Genomic DNA, 19,646 nt, shown 5'->3' on the forward strand with positions numbered 1-19,646 from the left:
TTCCTATTCTTCTGGTGAGCAAGATGAATGAATGAGCTGTTAAGCTGATTGTGCTATAGGCCTCACACTTATCTCTCCTCGCTGTCTTCTGGAATGTCTGGATAATATTTTTCTGAAAGTCTATTGATATGTCCCTACAGCAATAGTCTACACAGCAATTCGAATAGATTTTTGGTTGCCACTTGCACCAATAATTTCAGAAATTTCGAAAGAATGTTATCTTATCGTTTTGTCTTGTTTGTTCACAACACATTAATTATTAAACACTAAAACCGTGTCCCGTATGTCTTCCAGATCGATTTCCATTTCCTTTATCACATTGTCAAACAGTTCCTCCCTCTCATAGAGTCGTTCGGTGCAGTCTCACCTCCCATCCGTTCTCTCTTCTGGATATAACTGTGAAATTCCATTAATATTCGTGCATTTAATCTGAATGAAGGTTGCTTTTGTCTTTTCCATGTGCTGAACCTACGCTTCCGATGACCATGTCCTTTAGATTTCTTCTAATTTTTCCTGTAGCCAATTTGATTTAGCTTCCCTGCACTTCCTATTGTCCAAGTGAACTTGTGCGTGCATCAGAGGCAGGCAAAGGTGCTTCGCTTCCACTTGCGCCGCGCCACGCCTTGAAAAGTACTGCGGCAGTCAAAACGAGGACTGAGCCCTTGACTATGGCACAATCGTTTAGAATTCGCACTTTCATTCTCGCCTTTCGAGAGATGAAGACGCGTTTTTCATAACTAGTCGGGAGATTAAGATTCTCTTTGAGTGTATTAATGTTTTGACTTGATGAATTATTTGAGTTGAAAGTCATTTGTCACTTGTAAGAATTTGTTTTCGTTTGAAGCACATAGCATCACTATATAGCCTACATGTGATGTTTACAGAAAAAGAAACTGAATGTTTGGAAGAAGGATATTAGGTTTATCAGCTGCAATAGGTCCCTTGGCAGAATAAGGAAAGGACTGTTTTTATTTCTTTTTCGTTTGTATGTCTTTGGTATTCCTTCGATCATCCAACATGCAGTTTCCAGAACAGAGGGCCGAGCGGAGGTACCTCCGCGTGAAGTGAGGATAGCTGTCGGCAACTTGGGAAGTGTCAACGACGCTAATAAAACATTATTAGCGTACAATTATTTATTCACAATGTTCACAAATCGCCGTTCTTTCGCAGCAGCCTTGGCAGTTGCTCGTTCAGCTGCATTGGATTCCAACTGACGTCTGTTGAGTCAGCTCAGTGGCCAGGAGATGTCAGTGACCTTAGCGCCATGGTGGGCTGCCAGCAAACAGGCGCACCCGTTTCGGATGGGCTGCTGGAATACAGTCGGCCCCACTCTGAATTATGCAATAGCCTTTGAAGATCCATCCGCTGTGTACCCAGTGTCTGTAGTTGTGTGGTCATTTCATCTCCTCCCTACCCCTGGTAAGTTTCAGCACTTGATGGCGACTGGTTGTTGAACAGCAATGTGGACCTCAAGAGGCCCTGTTGTTCGAAATTCATCAGGTAAGTCCACCACCTCGAGCACATCTTCGGCTATTTCATGGACCGTGCTAGAGCATCTAGGACATAGATCCACTCCAATAAAGCAATCATGCAATCGAGTGTTATTACTGTGAGTGCCATCGATCCCAATGATATGATGAGAGCTGGAGCATTTAAAGGGAGCTGGCATGAGACTATGAGGCAAAGCAGTTCATAATGACTGCATGAGTCCTCCTTATTCTGCTATATTCACCTAACAGGCTGTTAACTGCTGGGTCAGTTCCTCGCTATGTGCTCTTGTGAAAGAGACAGAGTTTCTTGCAATATGTCTTGCGAGCTAAAAAAATATTCTTGTCCTACTTCCTTTAGTTTTCTGTAACAGTCTTCTTTCTGCTGAATGAGTATCCATATTTGGCACACAGTGTCGTCTTCCTGACCGACCTATGATATACCGGCTTGCTTCCTGGTTTCACCTCTGACTCTGGCGTGTTTCGAATTTCCCTGTGGGAGTGGGGGCGAGTTTTAATAATTTTTTTTTTTCTAATTTTTACATCTTGCTATTCTGTGCCAACACAGCAGTAAAGGACTACAGGTGTTCTCTTCTAGAGTGAGTGTAGTGAGGTTGTCAGATGCAAATGACACTGTGTTTTCCTCAGTACATACATCAGCAGCATGAGGTACACTGTGTGTTCAAGAAGCCAATGTTTGCTTACTGGAATATTTCTAACGACAATCTGGAGAACTGGTTTTACGCTTGTCAGCAGGCGTGTGACGGGTGGAAGAAGTATAAAAAGGTACGGCCAAACTTTCAGGAAACATTCCTCACACACAAATAAAGAAAAGATGTTATGTGGACATGTGTCCTGAAACGCTTAATTTCCATGTTAGAGCTCATTTTAGTTTCGTCAGTATGTACTGTACTTCCTCGATTCACCGCCAGTTGGCCCAATTGAAGGAAGGTAATGCTGACTTCGGTGCTTGTGTTGACATGCAACTCATTGCTCTACAGTACTAGCATCAAGCACATCAGTACGTAGCATCACCAGGTTAGTGTTCACCACGAACGTGTTTTTGCAGTCAGTGCAATGTTTACAAATGCGGAGATGGCACATGCCCATTTGATGTATGGATTAGCACGGGGTAATAGCCGTGGCGCGGTACGTTTGTATCGAGACAGATTTCCAGAACAAAGGTGCCCCACAGGAAGACGTTCGAAGCAATTGATCGGAGTCTTAGGGAGCACGGAACATTCCAACCTATGACTCGCGACTGGGGAAGACCTAGAACGACGAGGACACCTGCAATTGACGAGGCAATTCTTCGTGCAGTTGACGATAACCCTAATGTCAGCGTCAGAGAAGTTGCTGCTGTACAAGGTAAAGTTGACCATGCCACTGTATGGAGAGTGCTACGGGACAACCAGTTGTTTCCGCACCATGTACAGCGTGTGCAGGCACTATCAGCAGCTGATTGGCCTCCACGGGTACACTTCTGCGAATGCTTCATCCAACAATGTGCCAATCCTCATTTCAGTGCAAATGTTCTCTTTACGGATGAGGCTTCATTCCAACGTGGTCAAATTGTAAATCTTCACAATCAACATGTGTGCGCTGACGAGAATCCGCACGCAATTGTGCAATCACGTCATCAACACAGATTTTCTGTGAACGTTTGGGCAGGCATTGTTGTCTTGATTGGTCCCCATGTTATTCCACCTACGATCAATGGAGCACGTTATCATGATTTCATACGGGATACTCTACCTGTGCTGCTAGAACATGTGCCTTTACAAGTACGACCCAACATGTGGTTTATGCACGATGGAGCTCCTGCACATTTCAGTCGAAGTGTTCGTACGCTCCTCAACAACATATTCGGCGACCGATGGATTGGTAGAGGCGGACCAATTGCATGGGCTCCACACTCTCCTGACCTCAACCCTCTTGACTTTCATTTATGGGGGCATTTGAAAGCTCTTGTCTACGCAACCCCTGTACCAAATGTAGATACTCTTCGTGCTCGTACTGTGGACGGCTGTGATACAATACGCCATTCTCCAGGGCTGCATCAGCGCATCAGGGATTCCATGCAACGGAGGGTGGATGCATGTATCCTCGCTAACGGAGTTCATTTTGAACATTTCCTGTATCAAAGTGTTTGAAGTCGCGCTGGTACGTTCTGTTGCTGTGTGTTTTCATTCCATGATTAATGTGATTTGAAGAGAAGTAATGAAATGAGCTCTAACATGGAAAGTAAGCGTTTCCGGACACATGTCCACATAACATATTTTCTTTCTTTGTGTGTGAGGATTGTTTCCTGAAAGTTTGGCCGTACCTTTTTGTAACACCCTGTATACACTTAAGGGTGTCCCATTTATCTTGACCACCCTACGTAACTCTTTGTCCAGATGCAAATTACAAAATGTTTCAAGCAAATGTTTTTTAGCCCTCAGGGGGACATGAATCAGCATGATTGCCTTCATTGTAGCTTTGTTTTTTACAAAGATATGAACAGTGGTATGACTTTTTTAAATGGCACCCTGTATTTTTAATTCGGTAATTCATTTCCTCTCCTAAAGACCTATTCAAAAATGTATCACAGTGTACCATTCACTGAAACACAACGTTATTGATTACGTAACACAACATTGACTTTGAGCCCTGGATCACAAACTCGTCCAATTGCTGGAGTTGTCAGAAATCAAATGAAAAACCAAGTAAAAACATAACACAAAATTGACTTTGACTCTCCTATACCATTACCTAGGAGTAGAACATTCAAAAGTGCTCAGAATGGTGAACCTGGACGCCGATACACTGGTGCACTCGTTGAATGAATTATTTACTGCTTCCAGTGTTGCCTGCTGAAGAGAATTACAAACAAGCAAGATACGTTCTTGCATGTCCTCTGGAGTTATTGGAATAACGCGATAGGCAACGTCTTTCATGCATCCCCAAAGAAAAACGTCCAGAGGATCTGCATCAGGAGATCTATCAGGCCAAGTAGCTGTTCCTCCTCGACCAATCCATCTGGCAGGATACCTCCGGTGCAGAAGACGACGTGCACGCAGGGCATTATGTGCTGGACATCCATCATGTTGATACCACATAAAGCCGGTCGAGGTGGCCGAGCGGTTCTAGGCGCTACAGCCCGGAACCGCGCGACCGCTACGGTCTGCCTCGGGCATGCATGTGTGTGATGTCCTTAGGTTAGTTAGGTTTAAGTAGTTCTAAGTTCTAGGGGACTGATGACCTTAGAAGTTAAGTCCCATAGTGCTGACAAGGGAACCTCCCCATCGCACCCCCCTCAGATTTAGTTATAAATTGACACAGTGGATAGGCCTTGAAAAACTGAACACAGATCAATCGAGAAAACAGGAAGAAGTTGTGTGGAACTATGAAAAAATAAGCAAAATATACAAACTGAGTAGTCCATTCGCAACATAGGCAACACAAAGGACAATGTTAGCTGATGAGTGCCGTGGTCTCGTGGTTAGAGTGAGCAACTGCGGAACGAAAGGTCCTAGGTTCGAGTCCTCCCTCGCGTGAAAATTTTACTTTCTTTATTTTCGCAAAGTTACGATCTGTCCGTTCATTCATTGACGTCTCTGTTCACTGTAATAAGTGTAGTGTCTGTGTTTTGCGACCGCACCGCAAAACCGTGCGATTAGTAGACGAAAGGACGTGCCTCTCCAATAGGAACCGAAAACATTTGATCGCAAGGTCATAGGTCAACCGATTCCTCCACAGGAAAACACGTCTGATATATTCTTTACGACACTGGTGACGGCATGTGCGTCACATGACAGGAATATGTTGTCGACCCACCTAACTTGTACACTTGGCGAATGGGTAAAAAGATTCTTCTACCTTGCCCGATTTAGGTTTTCTTGTGGATGTGATAATCACTCCAAAAAAGTGATGAAAACATAAGAGTTTGTCACATAAACTGCATCAAATGAATGCAACAGTTTCAGAGTCGCACAGTTTTCCCTGTGCTCTGTCAAAACATATGTTTTTTCGTTTTCAAATGTTTCCGTGCGTAGACCGTCAAATTCTGTATATGTCCAAGCAAATCTGAACATGTCCAAGAATTTTGGAAAGCGAAGTTGATTATGTGTGAGTGCCTGAACTTTGATAATTATCTGAAAATAAAAAATTAAAATTTTCATCCGAGAGAAGATTTGAACCAAGGACCCGTCGTTTCACAGCTGCTCACGCTAACCACGGGACGACGGCGCTCATAAGCTAACACACTCCTTGTTGTTGCCTACCTTGCGCATGGACTAGTCAGTTTGTATATTTTGCTTATTTTTTTATAGTTCCACACAACTTCTTCCTGTTTTCTCGATTGATCTGTGTTCAGTTTTTCAAGGCCTATCGCTGTGCCAACTTATAACTAAATCTGAGGGGGGTGCGATGGGGAGGTTCCCTTGTGAGAGACATTTGAACCATACCACATAAACATCCTCGTTCTTATTGGCACTTCATCCATAAGAGGAGGAAGAATTCGTCTGAGGAAGTTGGCACACGCTGTGCCGTTTAGACTACCATTGATGAAATGAGCATCCTACACCAGACGTTAACTCCCCATTGACGCTGATATTCCACCTGTCTAAGCCATCGTGGGTTGCCGCTGGACTAATGATGCATGTTACTTACCTGTCCTTTGTTTGAGAAGGGACATTCGTTGGTAAAAAGCACATTGGAGAAGACATTCGGGTTGGCGAGGATTTGCTGCTGTGCCCACTGACAGAACTATAAACGATTCTGGAAATCATTCCCATGCAATTCTTGATGTAGGTGTACTTGGTAATGATGGAACCGGTGACGTGTAAGAATACGATGTTCACTGGTTTTAGGAATGCCAATCTCTTGTTCAGTCTGTCGTATGCGCACATGTGGATTCATAGCAATGGAGGCGAGAACAGTAACTTCGGCAGCTTCGTCTGTGCGAGCGCTACGATTGCGTTGTCGTGGGTTAAAACTTCTCGTTTTCTGAAGCGTCGCAACAAGACGAGAAAACATCCGTCGGGAAGGTGGGTTCTTGTCAGAATATCGCTCTCTGTACAGTTCCGCTGCCTCCGTAGCATTTCGCCTACCTTCAACAACAACAACAACAACAATAAAAGAAACGTTATGTCGATGCAGTTTGTAGAAAGGACAGCCTTTACTGTATGCCTACTCTACAAAACAATAATTAAAAGGCCTAAACAACTGTACTAAATATATAACTTACATTCCGCACAGATGAGTAGCATTCCTACCTTCTCTTCGTTGGTGTACATTCCACTCACACAACTCTTCACCTGACGATGGTTGACGGAATGAAGGGTGCGCGTTCTACTTATGTTTACATTTGTCCTCTGTCAACGTCAGCACTTGGATGTGTTCCATTACCCCGAGTACCTGCACTAAGCGCTGGGAGCGTCAACGTCAATGTTGTGTTATGTTATTAATAACGTTGTGAATTGTACTCTGTGATACATTTTTGAATAGGTCTTTAGGAGAGGAAATGAATTACCGAATAAAAAATACAGAGTGCCATTTTAAAAAGTCATCCGCCGTTCATATCTTTGTAAAAAACAAATCTACAACGTAGGCAATCATGCTGATTGATGTCCCCCTGACGGATAAAGAACATTTGCTTGAAACATTTTGTAATTTGAATCTGGAAAAAAGTTATTTAGGGTGATAAAGATAAATGGGACACCATACTTTACACTTCTGTTGTTTAAGTCTGGACATTTTGACGAGCCGCCCTATTACGGGTTTCAGTGTGTATTTATATGTCCCTAGGTAAATATGTCCGTGTTGTTTTGTGCGAAAAATTGACTTTCTCTGCTTTGCCACGCTGTGTCAAGGCCTTTGCCAATAAGTAAACTGAAAGTTTTTTGTCGCTCTGTCGGGGAATTGTGTTTAAATACTGGAAAAAAGGTTCGTTTTGTGTGTTGTTTTTGCAAGTTTCAAGAGGGATTACTGCACACAGAGGATTAGTATTGGCCACATGCAGCATCTGTTTCAATGGAGATCAACAAATTTATCACTGGGAAATGTGTTGAAGTCAAGTCTTTGTTCAACAGGAGCAGATAAAGAAACCCTTGCCGGCCGGAGTGGCCGAGCGGTTAAAGGCGCTACAGTCTGGAACCGCACGACCGCTGCGGTCGCAGGTTCGAATCCTGCCTCGGGCATGGATGTGTGTGATGTCCTTAGGTTAGTTAGGTTTAAGTAGTTCTAAGTTCTAGGGGACTTATGACCACAGCAGTTGAGTCCCATAGTGCTCAGAGCCATTTGAACCATTTTTGAAAGAAACCCTTTATAATTTCTGTCCATTTCCACTTTTTCCATCATTCTCGATAATTTTAGAAATGGTAATACACAATCAGATTATTAACCATCTGACAGCAAATAATATATTGACAAAGTCGCAGTTCGGATTTCTACAGGTTGTGATATAAAGAAGCCTGCCTACACATGCAGCGAGAATATTCTTAATTCATTACATGTGTTACAGGCTATTGGTATTTTTTGGGATCTGCCAAAGGTATTTGACTGTGTAAATCACAATATGCTGTTAAGTGAACTGGAATATAATGGTGCAACAGGAAATTCTGTAAAAGATTAAAATTCTGTATCACTGACAGGAAACAAATGGTTTCATTAGAAAAGAGACATGTGTTAAGAGACGAGTATTCATGCAGCTGAGAACAAATTACATGTGGTGTCCCAATGTTCCCTTACTTTTTGTCGTGTGTATATCAGTGGCCTTTCGTTTGCAACACTACCAGATGGTGAGTTTGTTTTGTTAACAGACGATAAGAACATTGCAGTAAACAGCATGTCAACTGCAGTTTTAGAAAGAATGGTTAATGAAATTTTCATGTATATTATTAAATGGTTCCTACACAACTTTCTGTCACTAAACTTTGAAAAAAAAACGCACTACCTGCAGTTTAAAACTTGTAAAAAGGTTCCAACCAGTATATGGCTAAATACTCGTATGATGACAAGCAGATAGAAGTTAATAGTGTTAAAGTAGTGCGGTTAAGCTTGATAATAAATTCAACTGGGGGGGGGGGGGCATACCACAAAACTGTTGATGCACCTAAACAAATCCCTTTTTGCAATGAAACTGTTGTCAGAAATAGACGTTACGAAAACAAAAAAACCTGGCATACTGTGCTTACTATGATTCCATAACGTCATATGCCTTTATGGGTAACCCATCAAGCCAAACTAATGTTTTCTGGGTCCTTTGTGATGTGATCTCAATAGAATCTTGCAAAGGGCCGTTTAGGGGACGAGAGATACCAATTGCAGTTTCCCAATATATTTTTTTCCTTACGAAATTAGTCATTAAAAATATATGTCTTTTTGAAACCAACACGCTCATACATGGAATCAATACCAGAAATAAGAGTAATCTTCACAAACATTGAAAATCACTTACTTTGGTCCAGTTAGATACAGATTATTCAGGAACACACATTTGCAATAACTTTCCACCCACCACAAATACCAATAACTTTCAATTTAAGACAAGCCTGAAGTATTTATTGGTGGCCATCTTCTTCCATCCATTGATGAATTTCTTAGTGGAAACATGTGTTGTATACAAATTCAGTGCAGTAATGTGACTATTAAAACAAGTGTTGTAAAATAGCTTCCCTATTTGATGATGCACAGCTACAATTGCCTAAGAATTATCATATGTACATAAATGTATTGATAATTCCGATGTTTTATTTTAAATAAAAATATGTTTAACATTATTTTTTATTTATTTCATATCCATGAGAACCATTTCTCTTGAGATCTGTCGAAGACACGTCAGCATATTTTGTTTGTTCTTTATAAATATTTATTATGATTTGTTATTTTTCTGACATGTTCTACAGTCCTGGGGATCTACTGACTATGGAACAATTGAAATGAAAAATACATCTAAATCTAACTTCTTTTGTAATATACACTGAGGCGACAAAAGTCATGGGATTGTGATATGCATATATACAGATGGCGGAAGTATCGCATACACAGGGCATAAAGGGGCAGTGCATTGTCAGAGCTCACATTTGTACTCAGATGATTCATGTGAAAAAGTTTCCAAGGCTGCATAATGGAAATTAACAGACATCGAAAGTGGAATGGTAGTTGGAGATAGAAACATGCGACATTCCATTTTGGGAATCATTAGGCAATTCAGTATTCCAAGATCCACAGAATTAAGAATGTTCTGAGAATACCAAATTTCAGGCATTACCTACCATCACCATGGACAACTTAATGGCTGACAGCCTTCACTTAACGACCGAGAGCAGCAGCATTTGCACAGCGTTGTCAGTGGTAATAAACAAGCAGCACTGCGTCGAATAACCACAGAAATCACTGTGGGACATACGACGAACATATCCGTTTGGACATTGCGGCGGAAGTTGGCGTTAATTGGATATGGCAACTGACAACGGTTGTGAATGCCTTTGCTAAGAGCACAACAGCATCTGCTGCGCCTCTTCTCGGCTCAGGATCAAATCGTTTGGACCATAGAGGACTGAAAAACCGTGGCTAAGTAGGATGAGCCCCGATTTCAGTTTGTGAGAGCTGATGCTAGGATTCGAGAGCGGCGCAGACCCCATGAAGCCATGGTTCCAGGTTGTAAACAAGGCAATGTGTAAGCTGGTGGTGGCTCCATAATGGTGTGTTTCACGGAATGGACTTGGTTCACTGATCCATCTGAACCACTCACTGAAACGTAATGGTTATGTTTGGCTACTTATAGACAGTTTGCAGCCACTCATGGACTTCATGTTCCCAAACAACGATGGAGATTTATGGATGATAATACACCATGTTACTGAGCCACAACTATTCACGATTGGTTTGAAGAACATTATAGACAACTTGAGTGAATAATCTGGCTACTCAGATCGCCCAACTTGAATTCGATATAATATTTATGAGACATAGACGAGAGGTCAATTCGTGCACAAAATCCTGTATTGGGAACACTTTCGTAATTATGGACAGCGACAGAGGCAGCACGGCTCAGAATTTCCGCAGGGGTTCTCCAGCGTCTTGTTGAGCCGACGTCACGTCGTGCTGCTACACTACACTGGCCAAGAGGAAGTCCGACACGATGTTAGGAGGTGCCCCATGATTTTTGTCACATCAGTGTAATTAAACATTTGTCACTGGACAGATGTGTTGTATGAACTGTTCACAGTCTCACATCTGGGATAGTTTCCTTTATCCAGTTTGTGTGTTTACAGCGAAGTGTGAGAAGTTTCGTGTTTTGTGCAGGAGACTTTCAGAAGAAGAGAAAGGCAGGAGGCTGATCCAGGCGGCACAGGAGGGGACAGTGGAGCAGTTGCAGGCGCTGCTGTCCGTGGGCGCGAATGTGGGGGTGACGGATGAGGAACGGTGGACTGCCTTGCACTGGGCAGCAGCCAGGGGACACGTGGAGGCGGCGAGGTGCTTATTGCAGGGTGGATCAAAGGTGGACGCCAGAGACTGGCAGCTGAGAACACCTTTGCACCAGGCTGGTGGTAAAGGTCATGCAGATATGGTGCGCTTGCTGGCAATGTTCTCAGCTGATCTCAATGCCAGGGATGAGCAGGAGAGTACTCCACTGCATGAAGCAGCAATGTTTGGCCACGCAGAGGCAGTAGCCGCCCTGCTTGAGGCAGGGGCCGACAAGAAGGCCGTGGATGAATGGGGGAGCACCGCCCTGGCCCTTTCGAGGCAGCATAACAATCAGCAGCTGACTGAGATGCTATCATGAAGCGTGCAGTGTAACACATGTCTGTACAATGAAATTGAAATAGTTTCTCTACATCGATTTTTGATATTGTTTCATTAAAGCATACAAAAAATTAATCCTATAGTCAGTCGTTTGTACCAGTCTCTAAGCTACATACTCACTTACTCCAGTAACTGTGGCAAAACTGGGGCAACAGTAGATATGACTAAACAAATTAAGAAACAAAAAGGCAATCTCTTTCTCAAGGAAAATGTCTCGAATACACTTCTAGGCTAAACTTTGCAGAAGTCAACAAGAACTGGATAACACACACTGTAACATGCGCGTCTGCTCTGTCTATTGAGTGATATCTCTACACTTTATTCAGATTTAGTTCAGTCAGTACCACACCCTGATGTTAATGTCTATATTACCAGATAGTCACTGTGATAGGATAAAGGCATATTTACTATTTACTCTAATAACATATTTTAAACTATGTATATTCTTCAATTTATCAATCAGAGATAGGCGTTCTCATGGTAAAGAACTAAAAGAAAAGAAAAAGAATTAATAGTTGTATATTACGAAGATTCGTGGATAATTAACGATGTGACAATCCCGAAGCGCAGAGGTGTGTTAGTCCTATATAAGTATAGTGGATTATCATTTGGGTTTCACTCATTGTGTTTGAGGTGTGATAATTGTTGTAGGTGAGATACAGAGTAATATCAGTTACACATTGCCATGAATTTTTATTGTTAGATACATGCTAGTAAGTTGTCTTCGAACTCTATTATTTAGAACAATTTGACATTGAATAATATGTGTGATCTGACATGACACATACACAAAAAAAATTATTTAGTGAACAGTGTGCACATAAGAACCTGACCAGCATCAGAGCACTTGTATGTAGTGAGACAATTCAATAGCTCTGAGATAGGACTTGCTAAGGGTTGTAAAACATCTTCCCCTTTTGAGAGAGTTTGTACTTTAAGTATTAATCTGGCTATGTGACTGGTACTAGAAGTGACGCTCTTGAATCACACGTGTTATTCAATGTCAAATTGTTCTAAATAATCGAGTGCAAAGACAGCTTACTAGCACGTATCTAAAAATAAAAATTCATGGCAATGTGTAACTGTTATTACTCTGTATCTCACCTACAACAATTATCACACCTCAAACACAATGAGTGAAACCTTAATGATAATCCACTGTACTTATATAGGACTACACACCTCTGCTCTTCGGGATTGTCACGACGTTAATTATCCACGATTCTCTGTAGTACACAACTAATAATTCTTTTTCTTTTCTTTTAGCTCTTTACCATGAGAATAACTATCACTGATTAATAAATTGAAGAAGATACATAGTTTAAAATATGTTATTTGAGTAAATAGTAAAAATGCCTCTATCCTTTTGAAGAACATTATTTCTTTGATTTTGTTTATTCAGTGATGTTATTAGGGTAGCTCACTGCTTCTGATATCATGTCAGTAATATCTGCAGCCGGTGAATGGGATTCTAAAATAAACTATGTAAAGTCAACGCTTTTGCCTTGTTACAGAACTTTACTTAATACTTCTTACTAACTATACTTTCATCTATAGCAACTTGGTTAGTCGTAGGTAAGGAGAATTTCAACTTTCTTCATATGCACCACTTTATGACGAACATACTTGTAAAAATCTTTTTCTTTCTTCGATTTTTTTTCTTCAACTATTGAGTGTAACTTCTAGCACCAACAGATCATACCATCTGAGATAATTTAATTATCATAGATGTCTTTCATTAATGAATGTGTGATATGACAAACTTTCAACTATTTCAAATGTTACCAGCCTCCATCATTAATGGAATACACACAGGGAATCTAATTACCAATTCAGAAAACGTTTTAGTTGGATAATTTTTTGTTTTAATCAGGGAATATCATTTTTTGTGTTTGTGATTCATACACTTATTAATGCGAATGTGACAGAGTGCCAACAAAGAAAACTAATTCCCCACTGTCAGATTCGAATCACGCAACAAAAACAAAATAAAAAACGTAAATGTTTTTTGCATTACAGTTATGTAATGCAAATCAATATTCAACTTCTTTAGGGATTGACAGATCACAAAACCACAAACAAAATCTAATTTAATGATGGCTAGTCGTCACACATTATATTTCCATATTGCAAAATAGCTACACATCGTCTCTCGTCACAGTTCCAAAGCTTTTGGGATAAAATTGCTATATAAGCGTATGCTAGCGTAGATATCAACATTAAAAATACCAAGCGCTTTATGCAGTACTGAAATACTAATGTTTCCTGACTACATCTTGCTAGCAACTGTCGTAATAACAATCTATTCACCTCAAGACATTACCTCGCTCAGCTGTGCCAAGTCAGCATCAATCTCCAAAGAGACATAAAGCACACACTCAAGTACCTTAGAGTGAGCCTACAGTTCCACTAGCTTTACTTACGGGAAACAATCAGAGCCTAACAATGTGACTCATGTATTCCCACACACCAGCAAATGAAATTTGATAGGTCTGCATAAGCAAACCCATTTCTTCAGTTTAATTATTAGCATTGTCGCTTAAATAGATCTCCCTAATGAATGCTAAAGCACTTCTCTGATAGCAAATACCCATTACCTATTTTCTTGTAATTCACCAGAGTCAGTGTGCTCATGTAGAACCTGCTGGACACAATCTCTCCATGCAGGTAGACTTACCATTCTGAGACGATTAGCCCCTGACCAAGATTCTCCAAGTAAGACGATATGTCTCGTGCCATGACCGACAGGGGGCTGACTATGTAGGGTAACTCTGGAAGAATTGGACAATTTTATTTCTTCAGCACAAAATTTCTGTGATTTTCAACTTTTTTTCACTTCTAGCAGCATGTTCATATAGAGTATCATATAAACTTACGTGAAATACGTTATTAAGGAAGTGCCACATAAAATACAAGAGATATGATAAAATGAAAATATATATGAGTGATCCATCTCATCCATACACCTATGGGTATGGGTGAAATGGACCAGTGTACTGCCAGTGATGGGCCATTTAAAGATGGCTATACATTTAAAAAAGAATCAATTAAAATTTCATAATTTTTGTTTGGAACATGTTTTAATGAAGACAGAATTATATTCTTTAATGTTTCAGTCAAAACCAATTTCATCAGTTTATTATAACTCTTGATTGAACATTGGCTTTTCTGATGAGTTGGTTTTATTCAAGCATCAGCAGCCTTTCTCTCACCTCAGCAGTTATACTTTTTATCAAAAGTTGACCGTCGTGAACAAGCAACATACAGAATTCAACTGTCATTTTTATTAGTTTCATAATAGATTTCACCACAGCCAATACATGCATCTTCATCTCATTCATCAAAGTCGTTTTCGTAATCTTCTACAACGTCTGCACCTGATGAACATGGTGCGCTATTTGCAGCATTTTTTTTCTGAGCTTCTTTGGTCTGTTTTCTCTTCACTAATATTTCCCTTTGATGATCCTTTTATGCCATTTTTCCCTTTCTTTTCTTATCTCTCTTTTTCTTTGCAGTTTAATTATTTTTAAGCAGAGTTTAGCCCTTTGGATACAGTTGCTGTCTTCCTCTTTAAATTCATGGATTTATCAATAGGAGGAGTTTTGTCTGCGTTGGCTTACGAGTAGTCAGTTCTGAAGCGGTAATCTTGAAAGTTTTAGGTTCAGTAAGAGTGGAGTCCGAAGTTGTATCAGTGAAGGAATTTGACCTGTGCACATAACTCTGCTCTTTTGATGTGCTTGGGATCAGTAGGTCTTTTGATGAGCTGTGAAGTGGTTCATTGGCCTGTGTGTGAGATTCTTCTCTTCCATTTGTTAGCACAGGCATATCTTCCGACAAATACGTATATTCTGAGACTATGGCCATTTTCAGTGGGAGTATTTCACATGCCTTGAAGCTAAGTTTGTGCTCCATGTCTCTCACATTAAAACAACTGGCCCATCTCTCTCGATTGTCTGGAAGAGACGGATCACTCCAACTTCTGGCAATGAACTCGGTGGTCATTTTAGGTTAGTTTCATGCCTACACATCGGTCAACACCGCAGAACACAAACTGTTTAATTATTGTGCAAGCTAAGCCTTAATACTAAAATCATGTAACTAAACGATAAATCTTTTCGGCTTACCAGGAGAGAAAATTTAATTTTTCTCCAGAGCTAACACGAAAATGACGACAACACTTTTGCATCATATTTGTCACACACACATCCTGCAAGACCAATTTTTAAAATTGACGGGAAAACTGTCTCATCTGTGAGCAACACAAAATTTTTACGTATACATATACAGCAAAACCTAAAATGGGAGACACATCTTAACCATGTAAATAAAAAGCTAAACACACTTACGTACGCAGTAAGAATCCTCGCACAAAATACAAGCCGTGCGTCTGTGATCACAATGTACCATGGCAGTATTCAGTCACTGCTGATGTACGGCATTATCTTTTGGGGGAACTCCGTAGGTACAAACAAAACATTTAGGCTACATAAAAAGATTGTTAGAATAATAAACCATGCTAAGTACAGAGACTCCTGTAGACCAATATTTAAAAATCTCAGTATACTGCCTCTTCCTTGCTTATACAGGGTTATTACAAATGATTGAAGCGATTTCACAGCTCTACAATAACTTTATTATTTGAGATATTTTCACAATGCATTGCACACACATACAAAAACTCAAAAAGTTTTTTTAGGCATTCACAAATGTTCGATATGTGCCTCTTTAGTGATTTGGCAGACATCAAGCCGATAATCAAGTTCCTCCCACACTCGGCGCAGCATGTCCCCATCAATGAGTTCGAAAGTATCGTTGATGCGAGCTCGCAGTTCTGGCACATTTCTTGGTAAAGGAGGTTTAAACACTGAATCTTTCACATAACCCCACAGAAAGAAATCGCATGGAGTTAAGTCGGGAGAGCGTGGAGGCCATGACATGAATTGCTGATCATGATCTCCACCACGACCGATCCATCGGTTTTCCAATCTCCTGTTTAAGAAATGCCAAACATCATGATGGAAGTGCGGTGGAGCACCATCCTGTTGAAAGATGAAGTCGGCGCTGTCGGTCTCCAGTTGTGGCATGAGCCAATCTTCTAGCATGTCCAGATACACGTGTCCTGTAACGTTTTTTTCACAGAAGAAAAAGGGGCCATAAACTTTAAACCGTGAGATTGCACAAAACACGTTAACTTTTGGTGAATTGCGAATTTGCTGCACGAATGCGTGAGGATTCTCTACCGCCCAGATTCGCACATTGTGTCTGTTCACTTCACCATTAAGAAAAAATGTTGCTTCATCACTGAAAACAAGTTTCGCACTGAACGTATCCTCTTCCATGAGATGTTGCAACCGCGCCGAAAATTCAAAGCGTTTGACTTTGTCATCGGGTGTCAGGGCTTGTAGCAATTGTAAACGGTATGGCTTCTGCTTTAGCCTTTTCCGTAAGATTTTCCAAACCGTCGGCTGTGGCACGTTTAGCTCCCTGCTTGCTTTATTCGTCGACTTCCACGGGCTACGCGTGAAACTTGCCCACACGCATTCAACCGTTTCTTCGCTCACTGCAGGCCGACCCGTTGATTTCCCCTTACAGAGGCATCCAGAAGCTTTAAACTGCGCATACCACCGCCGAATGGAGTTAGCAGTTGGTGGATCTTTGTTGAACTTGGTCCTGAAGTGTCGTTGCACTGTTATGACTGACTGATGTGAGTGCATTTCAAGCACGACATACGCTTTCTCGGCTCCTGTCGCCATTTTGTCTCACTGCACTCTCGAGCGCTCTGGCGGCAGAAACCTGAAGTGCGGCTTCAGCCGAACGAAACTTTATGAGTTATTCTACGTATCTGTAGTGTGTCGTGACCATATGTCAATGAATGGAGCTACAGTGAATTTATGAAATCGCTTCAATCATTTGTAATAGCCCTGTGTATGTATGAAATATTAAATTTCACAAAAGGAAGTATTTTAAAAGATGGAAATATCTTCTAGTATAACTGTGATTACCACCCTCATGATACTAGGCAGAAACATTACTTGCATGTCAATACACTAAGTACAAAATTTGTAAGAGAGGAGTGTATCATACTGGCATAATGCTGTACAATCACATACCATCCTATTTGAAACATATGCAAAATTTACAAAAGTTTAAAGTGAAACTGAAAGAGTACTTGCTTGACCACTGCTTCTATTCTGTTTCCGAGTTTTTAGAATATTAGAAAAGTGTAGTGTAATTGCTCAAATATTCTTAATAAGTCTATCATTTTATTGTATTATATTAAATTTGTCATCAATATTCGACATGTATTGAATAATTTTTAATTATTTATCCTTTCAAAATAACAATGTGTATGACGATGTATATACTGTACCAACCTGACTTGTCCTACATCGTTTGTGCAAAATATGTACCTAAACACGATTTACAGGACCAATAAAGAAATACAAAATACAAATCAGAGCTATCACTAATTTTTTGTCTCTGGCATCCATTACTAGGTCTCTGATTTAGTCTGCGTATGGCTGTATTTGATGGCTGTATTGGAAGTACATGGATGCTATAACCCATTTACGTTCCTATTAATTATCTCTATGGTAACCAAGTGTTGATTGCATGACTGTGTTACCTTAATTATGTTGTCAGTTCTATTTAGAATTACTATTGCAGCCTTACAGTCATTGCTGCCTGTTATTGTGGTAGCATGTTTTGGTAGACATAACAGTTGCCCATTTCTATTGTAAGCTTCTTGTAAGCACATGATGTCTGCCTGCAAGTCTTGTGCTATTTTAGAGATTTCTGCGCTGACTGTCGTACTGTTTTTGTATTATGTTGTAAGATACTCATTTTTTGTGTATGTGTTCTGGGTGTTTTACGTGTACAAAACATTTACTGCCGGTCTGTGAGTAATCGAAATATGTTCGTCCGTGTGCTCTTAAATGATCTGTATATACTGTATTTTGTCCAAGTCGAAAGATTCTGACCTGCTCAGGCAGACCTGGAGCATGAGGTCGAGCAGCGGCTCTGCTGACAGGAATATTTTCTGACCTTAGGATGATTCTGTCTGTTTGCTCAGTTACTGGGAAACAGAGAGAATCTCCCTTTGGATGGCACAATCTAAGTAGCATCCGCTGCGCTGTCTACAGTATTTTTTTATCTAGCCTACTTAAGAGTAAGTTAAAATCTAAATTACCATAATTAGGTGTAGTTGGCTTGCTGTTGGTGCTGGTTTCTGTTGCGGTCTCTGAGGTGGTACTAGACTGATTGTGGCTTGATGTTGGCCACTGATTGGGAGACATTTTAAGTCCTCTTTGGGATGTCACGCGGTTACATTTCGTTTTGCCACACGCTTCTTCACCGCTTTTTGCCTTCACACGTTTTTCACTCATGTTGATGGTGCTTGCTGGTGTGGTGTCGGCGATGGTGGTGATTTGTGTGGGACTGGCTGTATGTGTTGTGTTGTATTTGTTGATGTTTGGAATGGGGGTTGTTTCTAGACGCACGTTGACATCGTTGCAAATGTCACGTCTCTTCCTCAGATTTGACCTCATCTAATTTGTCTACTTTTATGAGTCTGGGTCCGGTAGTTCTGAGTTTTGTACTGGTGCCTGATAGTTTCGGTGTGTATTGATTCAGGGGCTACGTGCCTGTCTGTTCCTTGTTCCTTTTTCCCGGGGTGAAGAGTGCCTCCCGAGACAAATTTGACTGGTTTGATGCACTGTTCACATTTACGTGTGTCGTAGGGTTTTCCATGTGATGATGATTCTGGTTTGTGTTCATCTTGTGTATGTCTGATGTGATGTACTTCAGTTGGGAGAATTGTGAAGGAGCATGCCGGTTTTATTTGTACATTTTCTTGTGCTCATCTTCCAACTCATCTATCCTCTGCGTTAATGTTAAAATGGTTCAAATGGCTCTGAGCACTATGGGACTCAACTGCTGAGGTCATTAGTCCCCTAGAACTTAGAACTAGTTAAGGATTCGAACCTGCGATCGTAGCGGTCTTGCGGTTCCAGACTGCAGCGCCTTTAACCGCACGGCCACTTCGGCCGGCGGGGCGTTAATGTTATTTGGAAGTTTATCCAGTGGTGTAATTGTCTTTTAATTTGCTTTGCCACCTGGTAGTGAATGGAGCCACCGATTGCCATGTCGTCTATATAGTCTATCGTATAAATGCAGCTATCCTGTAACGTCATTGAGTGTGTTAGGGGAGGGATGGGTTCATTATCGTCGTAATTCTCCGGCAGGAAGTTTCATTTGTCTTCTCCAGGAAATTGCTCTTTCATAGCTTCTCTGTTATGTTGACGGTGGTTTGTATTTATGTGTTTTGGGTGATTGGCTTTGGGCGTTCGTGTTTCTTGTGTGTGTGCT

The 19,646-nt window shown here is 40.9% G+C and overlaps 1 protein-coding gene across 1 annotated transcript in view; it reads left to right on the plus strand.

Annotated features, from left to right (window-relative positions):
* LOC126234798 (GA-binding protein subunit beta-1-like) overlaps positions 1-11,354 on the plus strand; it is a 28,291-nt gene extending 16,937 nt beyond the window's left edge. Inside the window, exon 2 of the mRNA XM_049943547.1 lies at positions 10,779-11,354. Coding sequence (XP_049799504.1) covers positions 10,779-11,259 — 481 coding nt within the window. The 3' untranslated portion in view covers positions 11,260-11,354. The remainder of the gene's footprint in view (positions 1-10,778) is intronic.
* Positions 11,355-19,646: the final 8,292 nt, after the last annotated feature.

The sequence above is a fragment of the Schistocerca nitens genome, chromosome 2, assembly GCF_023898315.1.
Source record: "Schistocerca nitens isolate TAMUIC-IGC-003100 chromosome 2, iqSchNite1.1, whole genome shotgun sequence".
Lineage (NCBI taxonomy): Eukaryota > Metazoa > Arthropoda > Insecta > Orthoptera > Acrididae > Schistocerca > Schistocerca nitens.